Source organism: Lynx rufus, unplaced genomic scaffold (assembly GCF_022079265.1).
Source record: "Lynx rufus isolate CCGP_SWC_20201006 ecotype Redwood Valley unplaced genomic scaffold, mLynRuf1.p SCAF_16, whole genome shotgun sequence".
NCBI classification, from domain to species: domain Eukaryota; kingdom Metazoa; phylum Chordata; class Mammalia; order Carnivora; family Felidae; genus Lynx; species Lynx rufus.
Genome location: NW_025814830.1, coordinates 29,970,632 through 29,995,900, shown reverse-complemented (window position 1 = coordinate 29,995,900; position 25,269 = coordinate 29,970,632). Strand labels below are relative to the sequence as shown.

General features: G+C 49.0%; 1 protein-coding gene across 2 annotated transcripts in view; it reads right to left on the bottom strand.

Moving 5' to 3' along the window:
• Positions 1–11,363: 11,363 nt before the first annotated feature.
• NUP93 (nucleoporin 93) overlaps positions 11,364–25,269 on the bottom strand; it is a 104,004-nt gene continuing 90,098 nt past the window's right edge. For both annotated transcript variants that reach the window (XM_047078431.1, XM_047078432.1), the window contains 13 exons: positions 23,710–23,867; positions 22,384–22,549; positions 22,021–22,114; positions 21,059–21,250; positions 20,336–20,462; positions 20,150–20,222; positions 19,796–19,840; positions 18,004–18,120; positions 17,114–17,232; positions 16,117–16,234; positions 15,592–15,675; positions 14,028–14,156; positions 11,364–11,575 (listed from right to left, as the gene is read on the bottom strand). In XM_047078431.1, coding sequence (XP_046934387.1) covers positions 11,465–11,575; positions 14,028–14,156; positions 15,592–15,675; positions 16,117–16,234; positions 17,114–17,232; positions 18,004–18,120; positions 19,796–19,840; positions 20,150–20,222; positions 20,336–20,462; positions 21,059–21,250; positions 22,021–22,114; positions 22,384–22,549; positions 23,710–23,867 — 1,533 coding nt within the window. In that variant the 3' untranslated portion in view covers positions 11,364–11,464. The remainder of the gene's footprint in view (positions 11,576–14,027; positions 14,157–15,591; positions 15,676–16,116; positions 16,235–17,113; positions 17,233–18,003; positions 18,121–19,795; positions 19,841–20,149; positions 20,223–20,335; positions 20,463–21,058; positions 21,251–22,020; positions 22,115–22,383; positions 22,550–23,709; positions 23,868–25,269) is intronic.

Here is a 25,269-nt window from a genome sequence, read left to right as displayed (position 1 = left end):
CCGAGGAGTGTGCTGAGATCCGGGGAGCTAAAGACCATAATCTTCCACACACAGACTCCCCGCTCCCACCTCACCCCATCCCCACGTCCGTGGCCGCCCGGTCCCACGAGGCTCGCCTGGAGAGGATGGGTATGATGCAACCCTGGTGTCGTGAAATAGCCGGGTAAGAGGATGCGCTGCTCGTCGGCCTGATTCACAACACCAGCTGCAGCAACGATACCAGAACTCCGCCGGCTTCCTCCTCTGCACGTGGTTCCGCGGCTCTGGGATGGCAACGAGCCCCATGCGAGCATCCTCCCCGACCGACGGCCGCCCGGGGCCAGTGCGGTGCCGGGGCGGTGACGGATGGACGCAGGGTCCCTGCCCGCGGGGGGCTCACAGACTGGATGGCAGCAGGGAAGAGGAGGGCACGCTCAAAGCCCCGTACAGTGCAGCGGACAGAACAGCTACGGGGGAACCAGGCACTGGCAACCTGCAACCTCTCCAGCAACCAGGCCCAAGAAACTGAGATTTCTCACGGGCCTTACGGACCACGTAAGCGTGTCTGTTGCAGTCCTGGTCCTTTTACCAGTGTTATAGCAGCTGGACACTGAAGTGTCACGAAGCTGCTGGCAGCTAAAGCAGAAAGGGAAACATGCTTGGTAAGATATTTTCGTTGTTAAAGGAAGGGCTCCTGTTCGTTTTCTTCATGGTCAGGCTTGCTTTTTTTTTTTTTAGTTATTGAGCCCACATTCATTCTACAAGTAATTGTAGATATTAATAATGTATTAGACACAGTCTGATGAGTTTGGGGGATGCACAGGACAAGGCATGATCACTGTCTTTAAGAGACATATAGTTCATCAGAAGAGGCAAAGCCAACAGTAACCATAACCTAAGGCATAACGGCATAAATCCCTGGATAAAATGCTACCTGGGTTCAGAGAAGGGATGGCTGCCTCTGGCTGGGGCCATGGGATACACAAAATAGCACAATTAGAACAAAGGTAAAAAGAAATAAGCAGTTGTTTAAGGAGGGAGAGTGTCATATGTTAGCTTGGAGCTTCCTGGCAGGCAAGGCAAAAAGCACAATTATGATCACTAGTCACTATCTGATGAAAGAGTGAGATTTCGGTTTTCCCCCATCTTCCTTTTCTCATAAGGAAAAGGAATCTCCATCAACTCTTTACCACTCCATCCAGGCTTAGCCGAGAGGATCGCCAATGCAAGGGTGGCCCAAGCTCAGTCCAGCCACACCAACACAAACTGAAGCTAGAATTCTAACACAAATTCAGTCCTGTAGTAACAGATATGACCACATGTCCTTCTGTTTTGCAGGTTCTGTCAACGTGCTCTCCAAGAGACCAAGAAACCCATCATCTCTCCTGCCTCCAGCCTCTCACGTTATAAGATCAGCGTTCTAACCCCTGAACTATAGAGACCAGCCTTTCATTTTAAATACACCTTTAGCTTTTCCAACTTGACTGTAACCCTTTTTGCCTTTCCTGAAAGCAATAGGAAACATGGGTATTCTGCTCGATTTTGAATTCCACGTGTATTTCTAATCAGAATACTCTTTAATGGAGCCCGGGAGCTCCCAGAGCGGGGATCAAGGGGTCTAGAATCACAGAGCTGCCTTCAGAAGCTCAGATCCTCCACCCGGTCCCCCAAGCCCACACAGGGAGGTAGTGGGAAGGATGTGAGCCAAGACAGGCCTGGGCCTGGCTCTGTAGCCCCTACCTCAGGACCTCAGGCCTGTCCCTGCGTGCCTTAGCTTCATCATCAAATGGAGAATACCTCTCAGTCAGTGGGGTTTTTTGATGATCAAGAGAGGGAGTAAAAGAAGCATTTCAGAGGGTATTAATACCACTCTGCAATGTAAATGATATGTATATAATTTTATCTCAGCTCCTTAGCTACCAGGAAAGAAAGGGAGGAGAAAACCAACCCATCTCGACTGTTTAAGGCAGTATTTTCCGGTAAGGGCAGCTGCTAAAGTTTATGAAACAACAAAAAAAAGTTGGGGCATGGGAGAAGTGATGGGAGGAGTCACTCAGCATTAGGAAGCAGAAACCCAGAGAGTTGGTTTTGGTCTTTTGCAGTCATCAGAGCTCAGGATTTGTTTGACAGAAGTTGCGTGTAAAAAGGCAGGACATGTTCAGAGGATCCTAGAAGCTCAGAGTGAGGCAGGCTTCTCCCTCAATGGTTGCCTCTTCCCCGGATACTTGAAATAAGCTGCTGGCCACCTTAATACCCCAAGGCAGAATCCCAAAGGATCTTCTGCCAAAGTCACCCAGCACCCCGGGGGTCAGGTTGCAAGATGGCACTTGCCACTCAGGCTGCATTTGTGCTAAAGTGGGGCAGGGGTTGGATCCTAGGGGAATCTCCCCTCCAGATTGGGTCACTATGGCAGAGTGGGGGTCCCACAGGGTATGGAGCCCCCCAGCAGGAAGTTTGAGGGGCTGCATGTGGAAGGGAAGTTGAGTCTCTACCCCTAGAGAGCTCAGTTAGCAGCACCACTGAGCACATGCACTAGAGAGGCTCGGGCAAGCCCCAGTCAAGGCAAGTGCCTGCTGATGGTGAGCACAGGAAGGCGGGGGCAGGTGGGCACTAGCAGAGATTCAATCAGAGTCGTCAGATGGTCATTCACTTGTGATTTCCTGCGAAATGTGCACCACCCCCACCGCACACACCCAGTGATGCTCTTTAATGGAGGCCATTTTTCTTGGTTAACCACCTGGCATCGAAGACCAGGCTGGACAACTGCCGTTGACCTTGGTGGGTACACAATGGGCAAGCTAACCTAGTGAGCTTAGGTACGATGCATAGTTTCCCTAACCAGTTATAATTTTTATCTTCCTATTTAGTGCATCTCAGACATTCTAGGATTTATCGAAAACCTGTGTTGAAAAGTGGGGGAGGGGCTTCCACACTTAGACCTGGAGGCCTACTTCTCTACTCCCTGCGTTCAGTCAGAACAAGGGTTCTTGACCCAGGGAAAATAATCTGGGGAGCTTTTTAAAAAAAAACCTGAATTACTGCCCAGGCCCCTCCCCAGTCCAATTAAGGCAGAAGCTCAGGGGGCAGGAGTGTGGACAGCAGTTTTAAGAGCTCCCAGGGTGATCTGCATATGTAGCCAGGGCTGAGGCCGGCACAGCCCGAGCTGTGAGCTACAGAAAAGATGTGTTGACTGAGTCTGTGTGCAGCCCAGAGTCTGGGTCTTCTTCAGTAAAGGTAATGCTGATTTAGAGTTTCTTAAAAACTATCTTCCATGTTGTAAAATGTCTCTAGAAAGCTTTTTCTCCTGGATAGACTTGTGGATACATAAGCAGGCCACCAGCCCTTTATGTTGAATTCATTGCCCAAGGTCAGCAAGTAGCCTTTAAATTATTGATTTGTAAGACAAGTGTGTGCTCCCAAATCAGACCACCCCCCCATCTCTCTGCCTTAGGGACCATACCTCCCCCACAGCCCCCTTCTCCCCACCTACCCCACCCCGGTCCCACATACTCACCTCTTGAACAAGGTGCTTGGCCAGGATGGGCTGAACATGAGGCCTACGGCCCCTGACAGGTCTCCACCTGGCTCCAGGGCCCCTCAACTCACCTGAGTCCTGCGTTGCTCCTGCTTCAAGGTCGTAGGAGAGATTAACAGTTGCGTGACACCACTGGTATGCGGCTAAGAGACGAGCTGCTGTTCTCTGTGTCCTGGGCAAGCACGTCAGCCACACCCACACCACACCCCCCATGTCTGCGGGTCTGAATCCTGGTCACTTGCAGATGGCTCCCACATCCCCCAGCCACAGGAAATCCTGCCTTGGATCTTCTTGATCTGGCTTTTTCTTGAGGCATTTCTTAGGGCTTCCTATTTTATTATGGTGGGTCTGTGGGCACAAGTACACACACCTGCTTATCTCTTTTCCCCAACCACACTGTGGGCTTAAGAAAGCAGGGACCATGCCTCGGTCCAGAAATTGCCCCACAGCTCTGTTGGGTGCTGAGTGGTTGCGAGAGGTTGTAGGAAGAGGACATTTGCTGTGGGTCTCACTCCAGTAAAACGTAAATTCCTTGAGGGAAGGGACCTGGGTTCATTTCATCACTGTGTGCCCAGGGCACGGGATAGATGCTCCCACATTCTCCATTTAGCAGCCACTGAATCAACAGGAATCACAAGTTGAACTTGATATGACAATGTCTGTCACCTAAGAGCAAAGTTTTAGCCTACCAATTTGGACCTAATGTTGTTTCTTGGGGAAAAAAAAAAAAGCCATCCCTGGCGTGGGGGTAGTTGATCTACCCCGCACCCATATGAAAAACCTGTTGTGAAGGACAGAAGCCAAATGGTAGAGGACATGCCTAGAACCCTAGAGACCCGTCTAAACGAGACTGGGAGCAGGGTGGCCAACATTAACTTTTATTGAGGGCCCACGCTGTGATAAGCAATAGGTAGGTGACTTCTATAAACTGCCTAAATCTTCCTAATAGGTCTGGCAGAATAGGAACTGATGTCCCTGCCTTCTACCTGAGCAAACTGGCTCAGAGCGGTCAGATGACTTTCCCTCCGTCATTCGATCACCGAAAGATGAAGAAGGGGCTTTAGCCCAACTTTCAGTCTTGCTCCAAAGTTTGTGGTTGTCTCTGGAACATTCCGGGACCTGAGGCCTGGTGGAGCTGCTGCCGGCTCGTTCCGTTCAGGTCTCTGTGCACTGAAAGCCTTCAGTTTTGGGGCTGTTTTCCCGATCTTCCTCACCCTGCCCTCTCCCCACCCCCACTGTTGCTGAGCTCTTTCCTTGCAGGACTGAGTTGTCAGGGAAGTCTGGAAATCTTTGGCAGTTTGTGCTAATGACAGCCGCTGGCCACCAGAGGGCCACGGGCAAACATCTGTATTTGAGGAACCCAGGTGCCCTTTATGGTTTGGTTTAACTTTCCTGAAAATACATGCCAGTTTACCTGTCAGGCTGATTGGCATGAAAGCTCACTCACAGACCCACAATGGGTCTTCATGTGGGGTGACCAGTGGCCCTGTCATCTTTCCTTGCCACTCGGGTGGCATTTCACAAGGTTTAAACAGAGGGCTCTGCTGTAGAACCTCTAACTCCGAGACCTAGAAAACGGGGCCACACTCTGCTACAGGGGCCACCTCTCCATCTGCCTCCAACCCCCTCCACAGTTTCCCTCGCCAACCACAGGCTCACGTGAGCCATTCCAGGAGGTGCTACAGGGTCCTGGGACAGACCATTAAACCCAACAATGGGGTGTGGGGCACCTGTATGAGGCCCAAATTCCCAGGTGATTCATCAGGAAATGATTTCCCATAAGCCCCGGGGGCCAGAACAAGCTGAGGGACCCCATGCAAAGTGAATGGGCTGAAACTCTCCCATGAAGCCCCTCTGGGACAGGACCCCTAAGCCTCCATGCAGCTGGAGCAGAATCCCTTCAGAGCCTCTCTCCAGGACAAGGTCCCCGTGGTGGACAGAGATGGACACCTCCTACCTCCTCAGCCATTTGCATATTCCCAAGCCAAATCCCACACCCAGACCCTGAAAGCGCCCCTCCTGGTCAGAAATACAGGCCGATACTGTCCAAGAGAGCAAGAGACATCTGTCCTGTGACCAGGCCCAAGTCTCTCCCACCATCTGATCAAAACATAGCGCCCCACCCCCCAAGTCCTTCCCCAAGGCCCTTCCCCAAGGTCCCCTTCCCCAAGGCCAATAACTGGCTCTCAACTCCCATTTAAAATGCTTTCCACTGAGAGTGCGAAAAAAAAAGTCACAGACTTTTAGTAGTTCCAAGTTCCAGAACGCATGCCACATGCTGGGTTGATCACCAGATGCTCTTATCATCACCCCACCACACCTCCAGCCAGACTCTGACCCCTGGCCAGGGGTCTGAGCTCTGAGGCCAGTAGGGGAGAGCAAGACTTCAGAGCTGGTATGGGAGTCCTGTACTTACACAGACCTGCGGGGACTTCGCAGACCCAGGGACCGGGTAGGCCGTAGCCTTCCTTGCAAGGAGTGGAGAAGGGGCCCGGCTCAGTCATCCCCAAAGGCTGGGAAGAGGCACTTCTGCTGCCTTGTGAGGAGCCCCAGGCTGTGCCTCAGCTAAGAACATTCCCAGGAAAGAAGGCCCAAGAGCGGTTTCAGCTCCACTGAAGGACGGAACAAAGGGAGCACATGGCATTTGGGGAGAACATTCCAGAAATTTACTGGCTATAGACAGGGGCAGTGGTGAAAGAACCATCCTAAACAAAGTAAATGCAGAAGTTACTGTACGAGAAAGGAACATGCAGAACACATACACTGACTCTCCCACCTGCCCTTCTCCCCACAAACACCACACAGCGACAATATCAGAAAAGCAAAGACAAAAGGAAATAACTGAATAAAGCAAAGAATTCTCCCTACTGTGATTCTAATAAAAGTTACCGACCAAGTGAGAAAAGGCTGTACTTTGCCTCCCTCTTTTCTTTATAAAATACACACTTGAAATTCCCGATGGAAATTTACCCAGTAGATGATAGCAGCTGGGGTCAACCGGTGCCCACAATCTCCCACGCAGCCAGCCTGCCTGGCTCATTGAAACTGAATTCCAGTCACTGCCCTCTCTCAAGTGACTTCATATCTCACTGTCATTTCCGCTGCCCACAGAAGCACAAACAGTGCAACAAATCAGGGTAATCCAATTTAGCTGGAGAGCTCCTGGAGCCCCGGCCAAACCTGGAAGCCTGTAGGCAGCAAAAGCCAGCAGAGGCAAGTGCCTGGATAGGGCAGCCAAAGAAAATTGGAACATACTTATAACCAAGAACTTATTGTTTATCGGAAATTTAAATTTAACTCTATGTCCTGTATTTTTATTTGCTACATCTGGCCCAGATGAAGGGACCTCAGCTGTAGGTCATGCAGCCTTGGATGCCACCTGAGAGCCTGTGTAGTAGGCCAGCTAGGCTGAGGCCATCAAAGGGGCTATGGGTGTGCCTATTTCCCTGCTAGAAGTCCTCTCTGGGATCACTGGCTCCCCACTTTCTGCTCAAATAGAAGTCACGGTCTGAGACACTCTTTTACCCTCTCATGCCCCCAAAACAGATTCTCAAAAATCCCAAGGGTAAAGGCAACAAGGAGGAGAATATGCCAATGCAATGCTGTGTTTCGGCCGGCCCTCCCTATCCCCTTTTCTCTATCTGGCCTTTACTGTTAACAGGAAATCACATTTCCACCTCCTTCCTCTCAAACTTTCCCTGCATACCGCGCAGCTCTGTACCCTTCCGTCTTGCAAAGATCAGCTGTGTTTCATCTGACCCCAAGAGACACTCCTCTCCACCTTCTTTCAGATTGAATGCCTTTAGTAGGAAACAGGGAGTCTGAATCCAGGCATATGGAGCTGGTGAGAGGATGTGGGGAGGGGGCTGGCACAGGAAGCCAAAGCAAAGAATCTGTTCAAACATTTGCTGAGCAATCCATCGTGGGCTGTACACCCAGAAGGCACACAGAAGCTATTTCAACAATCAAGGTTAGGACAAAAATTTTCCTCCTTTCCCTGGGTTAGCAACTTCAAATCACCGATATTTCCACTTAGGTGATCGTGGCAAAAAGAGGACTAGAAAGAAAAAAGCCCACATTCTTAGACTTGTTGCACACTCTGGGAGGGCGACTTGAGCACTCTGGCTTATCCCCAGTGACCGAGCCCGGCCCAGTAAATGCAGGGGCTTTGTAACTGCTGAGCTGAACTTGGGCTGGCAGATACCTTGGGCTTGTTCAACCAGGCCCTGGATTCTAGCCAGCCACATCAGTTACCTAACAAGGTGAGGAAAGGCACAAATAAATCATTTGTGTTTAATTTTCAAAACATTTTAGTTAGTGGCTTTAAGTTTTTTTCCACCAACCTTTGCAGTTAGAAACAACTGGCAGGAGGACAGATTTACTTCCCTCCTCTCCCTGCCCTGTGAGGGGTACTAATTTACTATGAAACTGTCCGAAGATGGGCTGGATGCAGGTGACTTCTGAATTCAGCCTGGAAGAATGAAGAAATGGGGGACCACCCCTCCCAAAAGCTTCATTTTTCTTGAGGGCCACACAATTCCTGTTTTAATAAGTTGCTGACTTCTTCCTGACATATCCAAAACACAGGTGCAAGAACCTAATTTTACGGATATAAAGTGAGCACTTTGGGGGCGCCTGGGTGGCGCAGTCGGTTAAGCGTCCGACTTCAGCCAGGTCACGATCTCGCGGTCCGTGAGTTCGAGCCCCGCGTCAGGCTCTGGGCTGATGGCTCAGAGCCTGGAGCCTGTTTCCGATTCTGTGTCTCCCTCTCTCTCTGCCCCTCCCCCGTTCATGCTCTGTCTCTCTCTGTCCCAAAAATAAATAAACGTTGAAAAAAAAAATTAAAAAAAAAATAAATAAAGTGAGCACTTTGAATAATGCCATAAAACGCATATTTTCTCCCAATTTGCTGGACGCAGGGCCCGATCTCTGTGGCTGACTGATGCTAAGTGAGAGTCTAGTCAGTGTGGGGCTCGCCAGCACCTTGGCAGGCCTGGAGCAACCCACCAGCCTAGGGTTTTATTCAGGGGTCTGGCACGCTGGAGTCGCCCCCTGAGTGGTGCAAGCTTGTCAGTGATACGAGTTCCCTAATGAGCTGGACAAAATTCTGATGCCTAACGGAGAAACGAGGATTGCGGAGACCCAATCTATGGTGGTAGGACACGGGCACATCCGCATGTAACTGCTAAATTTAGTATTAAGAGTTTGGCCCGGGGAGGTTACTCAGAGCAGGCAGGGGTGATAATCCAGAGTGAATAGTCCTCCATTTTTTTTTTGTTTGTTTGTTTGTTTGTTTTTTTGTAAATCATCAGTGCTGGATACTGTGGGGGGAAAGTCTATAATACTATGTGTAGGTGCATCAAAAGAATAACAACAATGGCTGCTCTACTGCCATTAAAAGTCTCTCATTAAACCATAAGTTCTAGAGAGGCAGGAGCAGGGCTTGCATCCTGGCCCCAGTGTGAACGGGCACTGCCTGCTCTTTGAGGAGCCCGTCCAGCACACCAGCGCCAAAACCGAAGGATCCGTTCTCAGCTCACCAGCTCCTCTCGTTTCCCCCTTTGAAGTTAGGCAGCCGGGGCTGTTTTACTTTAAAACAAATAAATGAATAAAAGGAACAGAATCCTTGAAATCAAATCTCAAGGTCTCTGAAAAGGACCCTGATTAAGTCTGTACTTCCCTCTGAGTGTCTGAGTAAGACGGTGAGCCACTCTAAGGCAAGCACTAACTCTGTCAGTCTCCAAGTGCCCTTGATTTTGTTAGAAAGATTGGAATCGCATCCCTAGAAGATGCAAGGTTCCCAGTTCCACTTTCTTTGCTTCTCTGCACAAGTGGTAAAATCACAGACCACCACCGAGGGAGAGGATTTAGTTCCCTGAATGGGTGATCTGAGGATGACTTTTACTAACAACCTGTTACAGGATAGGATTTTTGGGCACAAGCTGTAACCATGGGTACACGGGAACCTGTTCTATGCCTCGCAGACTCAGGCTCCCATCTCTCACGTCTCTACACGGAGCAGGCCGTGCATCACCACAGAACCGGCCGACAGGACAGGCCCTGGGATTTGCTCCGGGAGTCTGATACTTCTGGCGTGATTCCAGTTATCTTATCTCTCCTACAGAAGGCTCTCTGGGCAAGTCCTCAGTGCCAAACAGGGACTGCTTTCCTCTGAAGGGTGGAGCCCCCCCCCCCCCCCCATGCAGGGCTCACAGGCAGTTCTGTTTGGAGCTAGCAGGGCTGCACGATGCAAGGAACAGCAAATTCACAGGTAATTCCCGTGGTGGGAAGGACGAACAAGCGGTGAACCAGGGAACAAACACGCATTTAACCTTAGGCTCCTCACATCTGTGGCCCTGCCACATGTCTGCGAGGAAGATCCAATATTTACAAGCAGAACACTAAGTCACACTTGATGCAAAGTCCACTGAGTACTCTTTTTGTAAAAAGCAGTTAAAGCACTGGGCGACTTGTTTTAAAAAATATAAATCAGCACCTATCAACAGGGTACAACTTACTAAAGCAAGTCCCCTGCAGGCTCATCTTTTAACACTTTCCTAGTGACGCTCAACTGAAGACGAGTGCTCCAGGGTGAACAGGTGGGACAGGAGGAAGGCAGCCGCAGCCCCTGCCAACCCTCGCGCTATGTCCTTGATGGATAGTGGAATCCAACTGACGAACAGCAGATGGCCCCATTATTATTCTGGGAAAGATTAGTGCTTTCCCAAAGGAAAGTTAACAACTATTTTAACCACCACAGGATAGCAGGGATAACCATGCCGTGTGATGAGAGAGACTTCTGTTCAGGAGGAAAAGCACCTGTGGAGACTCTGGGATCCGCTAATCTCCCTCTGGGAGAGCTGGCCCTAGGAGCCGTTGGTAAAACCAGCAGGCCTGACTGCTGCCTGGCGTCCTGCAGCCCGCCTGGACTTCTCATGTCCTCTCTGGTTTTGTACAGAGCTTTGGGACTGGCGGTGGGAGAAACAGAGTCAACGATGGGGGTCAACCTCTGCTCAGGGACCGCACACCCTCAGTGCTGATGCCCAATGGTGTCTGCATTCCATACCTCAGCAGTCAGAACGCAACCCGTGAGCTTGCCCGGCCAGTGGGCTCCGTGAGTGGGGGAGAGGGAAAGGTGGGCTGTCCAAGTAGAGGAACCGACCACCAGAGAAGGGAAAAGAGAGCCTAGAAGTCCTCTGGAAGAGGGGAGTGCACAGGCCCACACGGGCGCCTCGGCGGGGCAGCTACAGAGGGAGAAGCTGTTGAGGTCTGCCCTTCCTCAAGCTCCAGCCGAGAAACCTACAACGTTCCCTTTTAAAGCTATGTTTTTCTAGGGCTGTTTTCATTTCCAGTGGGATTCCAACTGAACAGCAAACTAATTAATCTTGGAATCAGAGCAGATGATTTGGGGGATGGTCTTGGATCACCCGGACCCCAGGGCACATCTGGGAGAAGAGGGGCCACGGAGCACTCGCTAGTTCACACACAGATCCTAAGTCGCCCACGGCTGATGGTGGCTTTCACAAATGAAAATGTAAAACACGGACAGTGACCCTGCCATAGGGATACTGTATCTAACAAAAGCAACTCCCAAAGGCTTCATTTCCTTGCTCATTTTGGGTGTTTTTTTAATCATTTAAGTCAACTTTAACCAAATCAGAGATGCCTATATAAGCCTAGCATTCTCTGGCCCAAGCACTAGTGAAGACATTTCCTCCCACACAAATAAAAATTGAAACAAAATTTCAAAGGAAAAAAAAATGAAAATAAAAGAATGTGAAAAGAAATACAAATCAAAGAAATTTATTGGGTGCTGACAAAAATACATAATACAAAAAACAAAACAAAACACAACACAACAGAAACAAAACCAGAAACCCCACCCCAGCGGGCCCACGCGCCTGAGGTACTGACAGCGCGCAGTCCCAGAAGCCCCGCAAAGCATTGCACTTAATTCATGAGGACCTCCATCTGCACCAGCCTTGCATTGGTGTCCCCAGACGTCCGGTAGGGGATCATCCCAGCAAAGGTAATCAGGGCTCGGGCTTGGCTTCGGAGTTGCTGAGAAAAAGGGAAAGAAGAGAAGAAAACCAGTGAGCTTTTGCGTCTGGGTACAATACTGGGAACCACCACCGTGTTCTTCCATTTTCTACCCCCTGGTGTCAGGGGGCAGCTTTCTGGTGAGTGGATGAGAGTCTCACCCTCAACTGTCATGTTACCCGTAAGGTGCAGACTTAAGCAAAGCTGGTCCACTGAGGCCCCACTTCCAAAACCCTTCTACTAAGCAAAAGACAGACGGGGTTGCCAGACAAGCTGCCTCGTCTGACACACGGGACCAGCTTCTGACACAGCCCCATTCTGCAGGGGCTTTGCAGCTGAAGCCCAGCTTCAGACGGCCTGCTCTCCTTCTCCGAGCCTCCCGCTCTCTCCTGGCTGGTTTCTGCCCACCTGCCTCTGTGGGGGTCTGAGCTTCTCAGACCTCCCCACAAAGTGGGTCCAGTCACATTCTGGCTCTTTTCCTCTCCTGCTTCTTCCCTTTTCTTTCCTCCCATGCCTCCCATTTCTTCTTTCCTGACATAAGCGCTGGGCCCTCCATTCCTCGGTAATAATATTTATGAGATTCCTAGATTGTTCCAGGAGGGAAGAAGATTTAAATTCAGGTAATTCCAGTAACAGGAAAAAAAAAAAAAAAAAAAAGACAATCTTCACCCTGATTTCCAGGGTATAAATTACTAAATACAGAATAAAGAAACTTAGAAGAACAGCTTCGGGTTGCCCCGTGTTGAGATGTGTTGGATGCTTATAGCAGCAAGAAAGGAAACTAGATCTGGAGTAGAAAGGGAGAGTCTACAAACTTCTTTTAGATCAGTAACAAGACTTTTAAGGATAACTCAGGGGTCACTTACTAGGCTTCCTAAGGACCATTCAAGAAGAAATCTGAAAGCCATGGGCTTTTTACCTGATAGATGAAATAAACTGGCAAGCATATATCCTAATTAATGTCCAAACCGAAAGAAATTTTTACTTTATGATGAGAGTACCCATTAGATTTTCTTCAAAAGTGCACGGGCTCTCATGCGTCATCTGAAGCTACTGTAAGTAAACTTCAGGAGTGTTCAGGCAGAGGGACTCACCCCCTTAACGGGCAGCTCTGCACTTTATAGCACGAAGCCACTTCTCGGGCAGGGAGCTTTTACACAGAAGTCTCTCTGTGACCCTGCTCATCCCTAGCTTTCAGAGAAAAGGTGTAGTGGGTGACAGGCAGACAGGAGAATGGCTTTATTCATGGTAATGTGAAAACCAAGGGTCTAAAAAAGAAAGCTTGAGACACACAGAACGTGAGTTCAGCTGGTCTTGAAACTATTCCCTTCACATGTGGGAAAAGGCCTGCAAGGCCACAGCGGCACTCTCTGTGGGGGCAGCCACCCGCCCCCCCGCCCTGCCGCCCTATGAGGAGCCCACAGAGCACCGGAAATGTCCACCACCTCAACACTTGTCTGCCAAGGCCCAGGCACAATGAGCCACTGCTGGCACGTCTCCTGACGTGTATCTTTTATGCGGTCCAGGTTCTAGCCTGCCCAAAGGGTGGATGGCAGACCAGCAGCTGCCTCTGGGGCACCCGGGGATGGGCCTACCACTCAGTGGACCATTCCCAGCACTGCCACCTACGCTGCTGACGGTGAAAACTTCCACCATCACTCACTAGACAGCAATTCTGCCACGACAGTGCCTGTAGGGTCACAGCTGAGAGAGCCCCCCCACACGCCCTTGGAGGCAGAAGACAGGATTTCAAACATTAAGTGGGGAAGTTAAGGGAAAGGTAGTTTTCATGGGGTCAAGCACCTACACCCTTCTGTCAAATCAACCGGACAACATATGCCGTGCAAGCCCCAGGCTCCCATCCACCTGGACCTGGCTTGAGCCACACGATGCTGGAGGCCCCAAAGGCAGCGGAAGGAGCCCTGGCCGCATGTCAGACGGCTCAGCTTCCAGACACGGCTCCTTCACCATCACCTGAGGGGCCTGCAAAAGCAAACGGCTTCCTGACCCGGGGCCTCAGTGCCCTCAGCTGTAAAATGGGGATAACAATCACTGCCTCAAGGTACCTCTCTGGGGTCACTGAGAGGTTCAGATGAGGGCAGAAACAAGGTTTGAATCAAATTCATTGTTGACCAGAAGTACTTATGATTCTGATGAAAATGCTGAGCTAAGACTCACAAAATAACCTTCCAATTTCAAAATGTGTATGAAATTCCTATGGAATCACCACAAATTAGTATTCTATTTTTTAAAAGGTAGTATCTGCAGACTTCACTTTTTTTTAAAACTTGAGAGCAGCGGCGATCCCGTTAATGTTCGATTTCTTCTGAGAGCCTGACACAAGGTTTACTCAGCAGCTAGGCAGTAAGGAAAGAGCATTTGGGGTCATGAGCAGGGGTCTCATGAGGTGCCGAGGACAGCAGACCAGAAAGGTGGTTCTCAGCGATGGTTCTGGCCAACGCTGGGATCTTACAGAGTCACGGTCCTCGACGACTCGCTGGGGCCTGGATGCCGAGGATGGACTTGTCCCTTTGAGCCTCTTAAACTGTGTGAACAAGATGTTCATGGTGGCGAGAAGCACTTCTGAGAGGTTGTGCCTGATCTGCCCAGAGAAAAACACATGAAGTAAGGAAAAAGCACCGAGCCCTGGGGCCGACAACCAGTGTATGTCCAGGCACGTCACGTCCCACAGCTGCCAGGGAGAGAACTACAGGGTCACCAAAAAGCAGCCAATGGCACCGCCATGTCAAGCATGAGAGCAAAGCGCAGGCAATGCTGATCAGGTGAGACAGATTATTCTTCTCCTTTCTGTATGCCATTCCTCCTAGGCATAAAGAGGGGCAGCGAGCCAAAAGCATGCTGACCGTATCTGGCCACTATGTAGGCTTGGACTGGCCAGCAGAGTGATTACCGTAAGAAGTCTGGATTTCAATGTCAGTAGGTAGGGATGTGCACCCTGGTTCTCCAGGCCCCGCCACTCCCCACTATCTTAGACCTGCCAGACTGTCTCCACGGAAACTGCCCGGCCCTAGCAGAGTCGTTGGGAGCGTCTTCAAGGGCAGACCCTGGTGCACCACTTCATTCCCTAATGCAGTGAACAGTATATCCCGGGGAAGGCAAGAAACAACAACAGGGGAAGTGGCTGGGGTAGAAATGACAGCAGGTAAGAAAGGCAGGTCGGCAAGGGGCAAGACCTTCTAAACTGAGTACCATAGCAGGCAACAGCCCCCCACGTGCAGAAGCTGGCCTTCCCTCTTCCTCTAAAACAGAAACATGTCTTCATAAGAGGTATTTGCTTACTGTGTAACGATTTTAAATGGAAACAGCTAGTGACATCCCAGGGCCAGGCAGCTGGCCCTGTGTCTGTGGTTCCAGAGAAGAGTTTTTTACGTGTGGGAACAACCAGAGAAGTCCTGGGCCAGTCCAGATCACAGAAGCCAGAATTTCTGGGGTAGGCCTTGGGTATGAAGATTTTTTACAGCTCTCTTAGAAATTCCAGTGGGCAGCTCAACTGCGCACCCTTGGGCTAGACGGTGGCAATGTGCTAGAAACTCTGCAGAGAGACAGTGGCTCTGGGGCTCATGGGCTGGCAACTGAGTCCATGGTCACTGTTCTGCTTCTCAAGACAAACAGTTCAGAGAAGCGAAAGGAGGAGGTGTATCATGGTGCATGTGTCACACTCAATGGAACTACTTAAGGAAGATCAGAGTTAAGCACTAAGATTCCCTCTAGAACAAGTGGATAATACAGATTTAAACCAGACCACACAGGATCAACCAGGAATCTGTGCCCCCGAGAACATGTCTAATCACTAAAGAGACTGTGTTTTCTGAGTCAGGAATTTGGACAATGACCTGATAGTGATATGTGTACTCACAGAAAACCAACCTAGGAATATCTGAAATTGGACTCGCCTTAGAAAACTCAGTCTACATGGTTAGTGTACTGGGACTCTTAACGTTATCAGCCACACTAAAACAAAAGCTTTCAGAAGAACTGGGGGAAAAATTCCATAATGCAGGAAGAAAAGGACTCACTTCATCACTGAAATTTCTGAAGGCAGCCACTCTCTCTTCCACACTTTCCTGATTCAGGGGCACCAGCTTCAAACGATCAATGATCTGTTTAAAACAAAACCCCACCGGCTGCGTATGAAATAACCATCAGTCATCTTGTCTCCTTAGACAGACAGCAAGCATCTCACATGTTACAAAGGGCTCTTTAATACAAAATACTACCTTCCCTCAAACACACAAAGGCTTTGGTCTAATTTTCTGACTAAATTCCCAACCACATTTTCTGAGGCAATTCTAAAATTCAGAGATTGCAAGTTACTCCAAGAAATCTCTCCATTTTCAGATTAATGAGGAAAGGAATGGGGGACCGGAGAGAAAAAAGAGCAACACAGAAATCCCCTTTCAAGTCCCAGGGTGATACTTGTCTTATTTGCTTAACAGGCACGTTGGTAACATTTCCTTTGTTTTAGATGAATCCCATATAGTGTTTTGGATTTCCAAGGGCATACATCAACCTGCACTTCAAATAGCCCTCTTAAAACTTACATCAAAGGCTCTGTCAATATGACCACTGTGATACTCGTCAAAAAAGGTGATCAAGTCCAACAGAAGATAGAACGTGGAGTCCACAAATTTATTGGCACTGATTCCCTGAGCCCTATACCTGAAAGACAAAAAAGAGGGAAGAGGGGACAGGGATAATTATGAATTTCTATGCAATCTGTAACTTTAGAATAGCATTTGAAAAATGTCAAAACTTCTTGAAATCTCTAGGTGAGGTGAATTAAGGAGTGGAAAATAGCGTTTCTTTTCCAATGGCCAAGAAGTTGATGGTGGATTTGATACGAATCCATCTGTAAATATTCTGCACGAAGCATGGCTCTCTAGCCTCGGCCACCATTAAGCATCCAAATCTCCAGGAAGGATAAAAAGGTTCTGATGGGTCAAAAGTCCAGTGGCTACCACCGTAGAGTGTTTGCTAAATGGATTATTTGATCAGGAGTCTTCTTCTGTGCTACCCCAGGAAAGCATCTCGAACCCAGTTTTCTCTAAGTCACTTTACTAGGAGTATCTGTAGAGAGCACAAAAGGTAATGACTGTGGCCTCAGCCTGGGAGCTCCACCAAATAAAGTCTGATAACTCCGTTATCTCACCAAAGAAGGAAGAAGGTGGCTCTTAAACACTGGCCACTACCATCTCTAAGAACTCCCCCGTCCACCTATCACTAGCTTCGTTCCAGAATGTCTTTAAGATGGCTTATAACTGTGTACAGATGAGTACAATGCCCAGAGTTAAACTTAATGAGCCAGATTAGAATGCTGACATATGCTTTCATACCCTTCTTTCTAGCAAAACTTTGAAGTCTGATAGTGACAAGTACTGGTTATGATGTGAGGCAAAAAGAACTCTCAAGCAGTGCTGGGGGGATGGGGAGACTCTGGAAGGCCACCTGATGTGACTAGTAAAGCTGAAGACGCACGTGGTGGGCACGGGCGGCCTGGCACTGGCGCCATGCCCCCTCGGAGCCAGCTCTCGGTCTTACCGTTCCGCGATGGAGAGCGCCATGTTCTTCAGCCTCTCTTTGTTGGACTGTGGTGCGCTGATCTGGGGGACAACAGGGCTGAGCAGTTTGTTCATCAGCTCTAGCACCTTGTCAGCATTCTGTTCCATTTTTTAAAATTAAGGAAGGAATCGATTATAAATAATCAGTAAAAGAGAAAAGGAAAAACAAAATAACCAAAAGAGGGAACGTTCTGGGGTGATGGATTAAAACATTCTGTACCTTGATCTGGATGATGGTTACAGATACACACCTGTGGAAAGCTCATCAAGCCGGACCCTTAATGTCCGCGCATTTTTCCACATCTTAATTAGAACTCAATCAAAACATCTTTGAATGAACGAAAAATGAATTATAAACCTTCTTTTGGCCCACTTTTCTCAGTTTATAAGAGAAAGAGCATAATCTTCTTTAGGCCACGTAATGATCAGCAGTCACCATATGTCCTCATGTCCAAGTACTTATTCCAGTTCTCTCGAAGCACCTCAGCTGTCACCGCCTTCCCTAACACACAGGCCTCACGAGCGTGTCTGTGGCGACCAGAAGGGTAAGCACGAAGGCATTTTGTCCCAAAGCTTCACCATCGAAATGTGATGGATGCCTATTCTGCTGCCAAGTGAGATGAGAGCTCAAGGCCTACAGGATGTCCGGGCAATATGTTGTTCTTATTTGGCCAGAAATACTTTATGGGCAGAGGTAACTCTGTAAAATGGGAATTTCACCCTGACCGGACCATTAACTGCCAAGCACTAGGAGAAAATGCCTCATCAGGACAGTGGTGCAACAGTGGCATTGTCAAACTGTTTGCGCATTTAATGCCAAAAGGCCGACGGATCTATTAAGTACAGAAGAAGGAAAAGGGCATGTCTTACCTTGGCAAGGTCATAGAGCTTTGCTGCTTCTTCAAACAGTCCTTTATTTTCTGCCACGGAAGCAACTTTGTTGATAATAGGCTTTGTGTCACTAGTAAACTTATCTATGACTCCAGGCTGACAAGACAAATTACAGAGGGGAGGAGGAGAGAGATGGGTACACAGAACTGTTAATTTAAACACACAGAAGCAGTTGGGATCTGAAAACGACTTTAACTGAAAATGCCTGCCCTGGGCAATGCATATATTTCATCTGCTAGACTCTGGCATTCTGGAAGATGTAAGGTCCTATTAAACATATGAAAGGGACCAAGGAAACTACAGATGAAGAAGCAGACTCACAGGCAGCACAGAGGAGTCAGCAATAAGACGTCTGTGCTGCCTGATTGTCCAAAATGATCCAGAGGGTAGGTGAAAGAGTCAATGATTTTAAATTTGCTGATGCGTAGGCACTAGGAGGAAAAACCAGGAGGCTCAGAGAAAATACCTGAAAGATTCTGGATTTGTTTTCTAAGACAGATGGTAAAAGAAATTCGGTGCTGAAAAAATATATGGCAAATGGCATCAGGATATTTTTTTTAAAAATCACCATTAACATTCAACAGTAACCAAATGGTCAGGAGAGCACGAGAGGCCTTAGGAACCACAGAAGAGCTAGTGTGGACAGAGTGACATCTGACAGGCTATTCTGATTTTCCATCAGCGCTAGACCAAGTCGGGGTGACCTGCTCCTGCCACCCTGGAGGCAGCACAGGAGGCAAGTGAAGAGCATGGGCTCTGGAGTCATGAAGGACTGGGTTCAAATTCCAGCTCCCCTTCTTACTAGCTGTGTGATCCTGCGTGAAATAATGAACTGCTCTTGTTTTCTTTTCCTCCTTTGAAAACCACCTTGTTGGATCATTATTGTGGTGATTAGTTAAAAAATACCTATAAAGCATTCAGCACAGTGCTTGGCAAATGTCACTGCTCAATAAGCATGGCCACTGTCACCAGTACTGTCACTGTCCGTTCTTCTGAGCTGGAAGGTGTGCACATTGTGAGCTCATCTTGAGATTGCTGGGTCCAAACCACCCATTTTTACAAGTGAGGAAAGGGAGTCCCTGAGAGAGGCAGGTGACTTTCCCAAAGCCTCCGGGAGAATGCCTGTGTGGGGTCAGGACTGGTTTTTGGCACCAGGGCCTCTGCCCCTTTTGCTATGGCTCCCACTGCGCACGACAGGTCTCAGGGAATCACTAAGGTCACAGGCACAGCTGTATCTCCAGGGTCAGAGTGAAGTTCTCAGCCCTCAGAAACTACCTTCTGAGAGAGGTCAAGCATATTTCTAACTTTTTTATCTGGGAAGAGTAGGTGCAGTAAATAATTCCTTTTCTTGCCTATTTTCTGAGCCAAGAATGACAGAAATGCAGCCTTCTTAGCTCAAAAATCAGCAGGCATGAACAGATGAGTCCTCTGCACATAATAAAAAAGCTATCTCATCAGGGCGCCTGGCTGGCTCAGTCAGTAGAGCCTGTTGACTCTTGATCTCAGGGTTGTGGGTTCAAGCCCCCTACTGGATGTAGAGATTACTAAGAACAAAGAAGCTATCTCGCTATACATTTACATAGTTTAGAGAAATAGAAATGTGTGTTAAGATCAAGGGCATCATTTGTGGCCATTCTTTGTTGCTTAAACTACAATTTCATTAAGATCTGCATCTTTATTACTTTGAATCCTAAGATTTAACTACATTCTTTTGACAACTGTACATCCCCAACTGCAAACTAACACATCTCTAGAGGCACATTTAACCCACCTTTCTACTTCCATCATTCTCTAGTTTCCCAAGAATCATATCGAACTGTGGAGACAAAAAAAAGTGTACTCAATTTACTGGACAACGATATACACACAATCTACAATTCTCTGGACACAAAAGAGAGGAAGAAAACAGGGGAGGCAGGAGAAGTTTTACACGAATCAGAAAACAGTGAGACTGAATCGGTATTTTCGCGATGAGAAACCAAGAAAGCAGAGACAACCGAACCCCCCGCTAACCCCGCCCCGGGCCTTATCCGCCACAGCCATGCTAGCGTGACCACACAGCATCACGTCAGCACGGGTGTGTGCACTGCAAAGTGTGGGTGGGAGAAAGGAGGGACCGACGTACCTCTCGACTTTCTATCACAAGCTCACTCACGCAGCGCAAAAACATGTTTTCTCCTTGACTATCTTTCTCATCCCTGGAAGGGGACAAAAGCAACACGGTTTCTGGCGTGGACCTGAGGTCTCTAATCGTTCTCAGGATGACAGAGGTGAAAGCCAGCCGAAGTCAACGGTCAAAAGTGGGTGTTACCTGAGGAAGTAGAAGTACTGGAGTGCCTCCCTCGGGTCTGTGGACTCAAACTTGCGGGTGTAGAGCATGAGTAGCCGCACAAAGTTCAGCCGCCGCATGCAGGGAGGGTCGCCAGGCTCGTGGCTGACTGCACCGTGGGGACAGAACCGGTCACAACCACCCTGCCCCTCTGACCCAGGCAACCAGGAATTATGGGAGCTGAATCCAAAGACCCTGCAGCCTGGCCAACGTTTGCCAATGTAAGCTGCACTACCCTGTCCTCAGCTGCTTTCCAAGCAGAGTGGGGGAAATGGCATTCTGGAGTCCGTCACTAGCGTGCTGCTCTCACACTGGAAGGTGGAGACAGCTGACCGTTACGGCACGCGCTCTGAGGAGACCTGGCTGCACTGCTAAGGAGTCCGCAGGCATTCATCCACATTCGTCTTCTGCCCCTCTTCAGACTCTCCCGCCCCGGGCAGGTGGGCACAGAAAGTGGCGGCTGGGGTTTCCGATTAGGGCCCTAACGGAATGTGACTCAGGACTCCAGGGACTGCTTCCCGCTCCATTCTCCGGGCGGTCCGACCGACTGGCCACAGAGCTAGCCCTCCACACGGTGCTACCTCCACTGCCCTGACACGATTTGTACCGTGTGCCCAAAGCCTTGGTGGGGGCAGGTGCGTGTGTGCTGCCGCCCGATGGGGGAGGGGGTGAGCGATGGGGACGCCAGTGTCAACAAATACTCACGGAGCTGAGCACTCTGTCCCGAGGATTTTAAAAGCAGCTTCAGCTCAAAGAGGACCAGCGCCACGTGGACTGCATGGCAGCGCAGCCGCTCCATGCGGAAGAGAAAAGCGATGGCAGCCTCGAACTGTGCCGTCAGGAAGAGTACTTGGAAGTACAGGAAGGGCTGCTGGTTCACCGTGAAGTGGGACTCGCCTGGGGGAGGAGGAGGCGAAGCTGACTCAGGAGCCAGGCTCTCAGCAGCTCCGACCCCAGGCAGAAGCCCCGTGTGCTCAGAGGACCTGCTGACGGGATGAAGGGGGCCCCGGGCACGGTGGACTGCCACAGGAACCATGACCTGGTTCCACAACCTTCTCCAGACCTCACAACACAACTGGCGAGTGGGGTCGTGCTGTAAAACCCAAACCGCTTGCATAAGTGGGAGAGAAACAGAGTTCAGGACCTTAGGACGATACATAAAAGAGGCTGCTTATCTCCTTTGCCCTGCGAAGAGTCACTTGATAAGGAGAGGAATGAAGATTTCAAAGAATCTTCAGTTCACTCAGATTCACAGGTATGTGAATTCAATAAATGCTGGCCACTAGTTGGGACCTTCTTTTGCTCCCAGAATTCTTAAACAGAAACAGTGAGGAGGGAGAGCTATGTCCCGCTCATTTATGCTCAGATACAGTCATTGCGAGATCCACAAGGAAGCAATAGCCAAGTCCTGCCTCTGTCTCTCCCTGAGCAAACGTCTACCAGAGCAGTTCAAAGAACTGGAGTAAAATAGCTTACTGTATATGACCATATAAGTCACACACACTGCTTGAGCTCACATGGCCTCTACTTGAATCTGAAATCATTGATGTATTGTGTTGTGTTCTGAAGATCCGGAGTTCAGAGACGAAGGACGTTCCTAGAGGAAAGCTAAGTTGTGACCTTAGGTGGACAAGACAGAGAAAGTAGTTCTGTTCAGGATATCTTACCATAGTCTTCCAACAACTGTTTCTGGAACTGTGAAAGAGTGAGCCTGTCTTGTGGGGAGCTGGTGCCGTCGTCATCAAAACACACTTGGTTCAACTAAACCCCCAAGAGAAACACATGCATTGGTACAAACTACTTCCTGAGCCAGGCATGCAGACCTGTCGCTGCTCAGCAGCTCGAGGCTGTGCTAATGGCTGTGGTTACTGGTTGAGAACTATACAACAAAAAACGGGGTCAAGAGGCAGGAAATCCACTAGCCCTATCACCCTACTGGCATCACACATTAAGCAGGTAAAATGTGTGTGCGGAACACAAGCAGAGGGAAGGGGCTAACGCCCTGCTCAGGCAAGGGAAGCGGTGCCTGCCTTCAGCCACAGGTAGTCCTCGGTTTTGTCAGCTACTTCACTCTGGTTGTCGGTGATGTCGCATCTGCCAATGATACAGTACACGGCCCGCTTGTAGGGGTCCGTGTTGTTCCTGAGGGCCCTGCGGTAATGTAGTCGGAGCTTGTTCTCTGTGGCTGGTGACAACCTAAAGACACAAGGGAACAGCAGCATAGATACACATGCTGAAGACCCTCAGGGGTACCTGAAAGCACCCCGGGTCCCAACCACATAGCAGAGTTGCGCAGCCTTCCTTCACAGACACCACCCCAGCCACATCCCCCGCTACCACCATTTTCATCCAACGTGCGGCCACCAACACCTTCGTCTCCCCCGCCTGCCGGCTTCCTCTGGCAGAGGCCTTCAGGGGCACGTCAGAAATGCTGGGGAATTAATACTCCACTGCACTCCCCAGCAACCCTCAAGCCGTGATGGACAAAAGTGAGTCCTTCCCTTAAGTGTCTTGGCCCCCACTCTGACCTCCTTGCTCCCTTATACATGTAAGATTACCTCCAAAATAAACTACTCGCACTCAGATCCTTGCTTCGGGGTCTCTACACCATTAACCCTACTTTGAACTCACTAATGCGAGCAAAGAGAGAGGCTTATGGTTTATGACAATCTCTGGACATGGCATCATTAACACTGTCTAAAAACCTGCCTTGAAAAGTATCGCTAGTATTCCACAGGAGAAAATAGGGTAACCACCGTTATTCGTCTCAAATACAAATACATATATTTAAACTGGGTTTCAGTGAATATGAACTTAGCCCAAGTACATTAAAACCCAGAGAAAAATTAATCCTTAGCAGTTCCTTAATGGAAAAGAACTGAAAACAAAACAAACAAACAAAAAACCCAGTTTCAATGATTGCATTTCAAAATGACTAACTTCTCGTTGTAGCCTTTGAGCTACAAAGTGTGTGACAACACATTTTCATATTGGGCCAACCACAAAAGCACTGAGTGTTAAATGAAGTGTAATGCAGCAGAGTTTTTAAATAAAGCATCCTGGATATGCCCGGGATTTACAGGATATGTAAAATCGTGCTCCTAACCACAGTGCCTCCCTCCCACACAGGAACAGAAAAATCCCCAAACACAAACGCTTCAGTATCAGAATGGGGCTCTTTTAATGTTCTCAACTGATACTCTCAAGCAAGTTCTACTTGCTTTCTAGACTTCATTTTTTTCCCAAGCAGAAACTTATTCTGAGCCATGCACGGGGCAAAAAGAGCAAATGCCGGTGGAGGCCACCCTGTTGATTGCACGTGGCGTCTTCTGGATGCACCATCTCGTTCGCCATACCTTCTGTCCTTGCTGTTCATGTACTCCTGGAACCAGGTTTTAAATTCTCCCAGCTGGTGCTGGGCTCGGTTAACCACCTGTGAAGCGGCAAGCAGGTCCCCACAGCGCATGCAGTAATAAATTAATGCCCACACAGGATGGCCTTCCACTTCTCCATCCTAAAAGAGGAAAGATGCTCAAATAAGCAGGCAAACAAAGCTAACTGATGGCTTTCTGCTACACTCACCTCTTCTCATACTAAGTCACTTCCGCTTCACAACCACCCCGTTAGGTAGGGACCTCCCTGTTTTATAAACAAGGAAACTGAGGCACAGGGACATTAAGTACCTTGTCCAAGCTGGTGAATGCAGCCTGGCTCTAGAGCTTTTCCTTGAGAACACCATGTGCTCCACCTGACTGAAAGCCAGCCTGTGGATTCACCTTGGAATCCCAGTAGCCAGTAACTGGGTAACATGCTCTGTGATAATTCACAGACGTGCGCTCTTGCAACCCCCGCAAAGCAAGGGCTAAAGTTTACCGACCAGTAAGAGACTACCATTACTATACTTGAGTTTACAAAGTGTTAACTACAAATGATTAGTCAAATGGACACTGGCACTTTCATTCATTTGTTGGCTGTTCATTCACTGACTATCTTTGTTTTCAACACTGGGGATCTGAGAAGGCAGCTCCACTCCCACTGTCCCAGTACCGGAGCTGGTCTATCCTCCAAATGCTTCTGTCATCATCTGTACGGAAGCCTGGGATTGCTTTTCTCCGCTTCTCCCCAGCTCCTCCAGAGGGGTGGGCCTCAGACTTCCTTTCTTGGTCCCTCAATCCTTCCCCCCACAGGGCTCTTTCTAAAACCAGATCTGATCATTATCACTTCTCCACTTGAACCCCTTTGAGGTATTTACATCCAAAGTGCTTAGTCTGGCACTCAAGGCTTTCACCTGCCAGTCCCACGTTTGCCAAGCCCTACCTCACACCCGATATGCTATGCTAGATACTCTTTCCTGCCTCCACGCATCTGTTCATGTTGTTCCCTCCACCTTAAACACCCTTTCCTAAGACCTGTGGCAGGTGAGCCCCTATTTTTCAAGCGCAGTGTGAACCTCACCTCCTTTATGAAGACAGCTTCCTCTGTATCCCACCACCTTGGCACAAAGCTCCAGCTTAGTGCTGCTTTGCACAAGGTATTAAATCTATAAAATAATTCCCCAAACTGGACTATGTATGAGCTGAAAAGTGTCACATTCTAGGAACTGTATCTAACTCCATTCTTCTAGATGTTTGAACCAACAATCCCAAGAGTCATCCCTGACTCTGCCTGTCACTCCCACATCCAAGTCTTCAACAAGTCCTACTGGGCCTACTTTCAGAACACGTCAAGAATCCAATCACATCCTCTCCCTGCGCCCTCCTCCACTGAGCTGAGCAGCCACCATCTGTTCATCACCTGGATTCCTGCAAGGTCCCCCCAGCCTTTCTCCTAGCCCCACTCTAGTCTCTTTTCCATACAGCGGTTTCCACACATAGCTTCATCTTCGCTGCCAATGCCTATCTCAGAGAGACAACTCC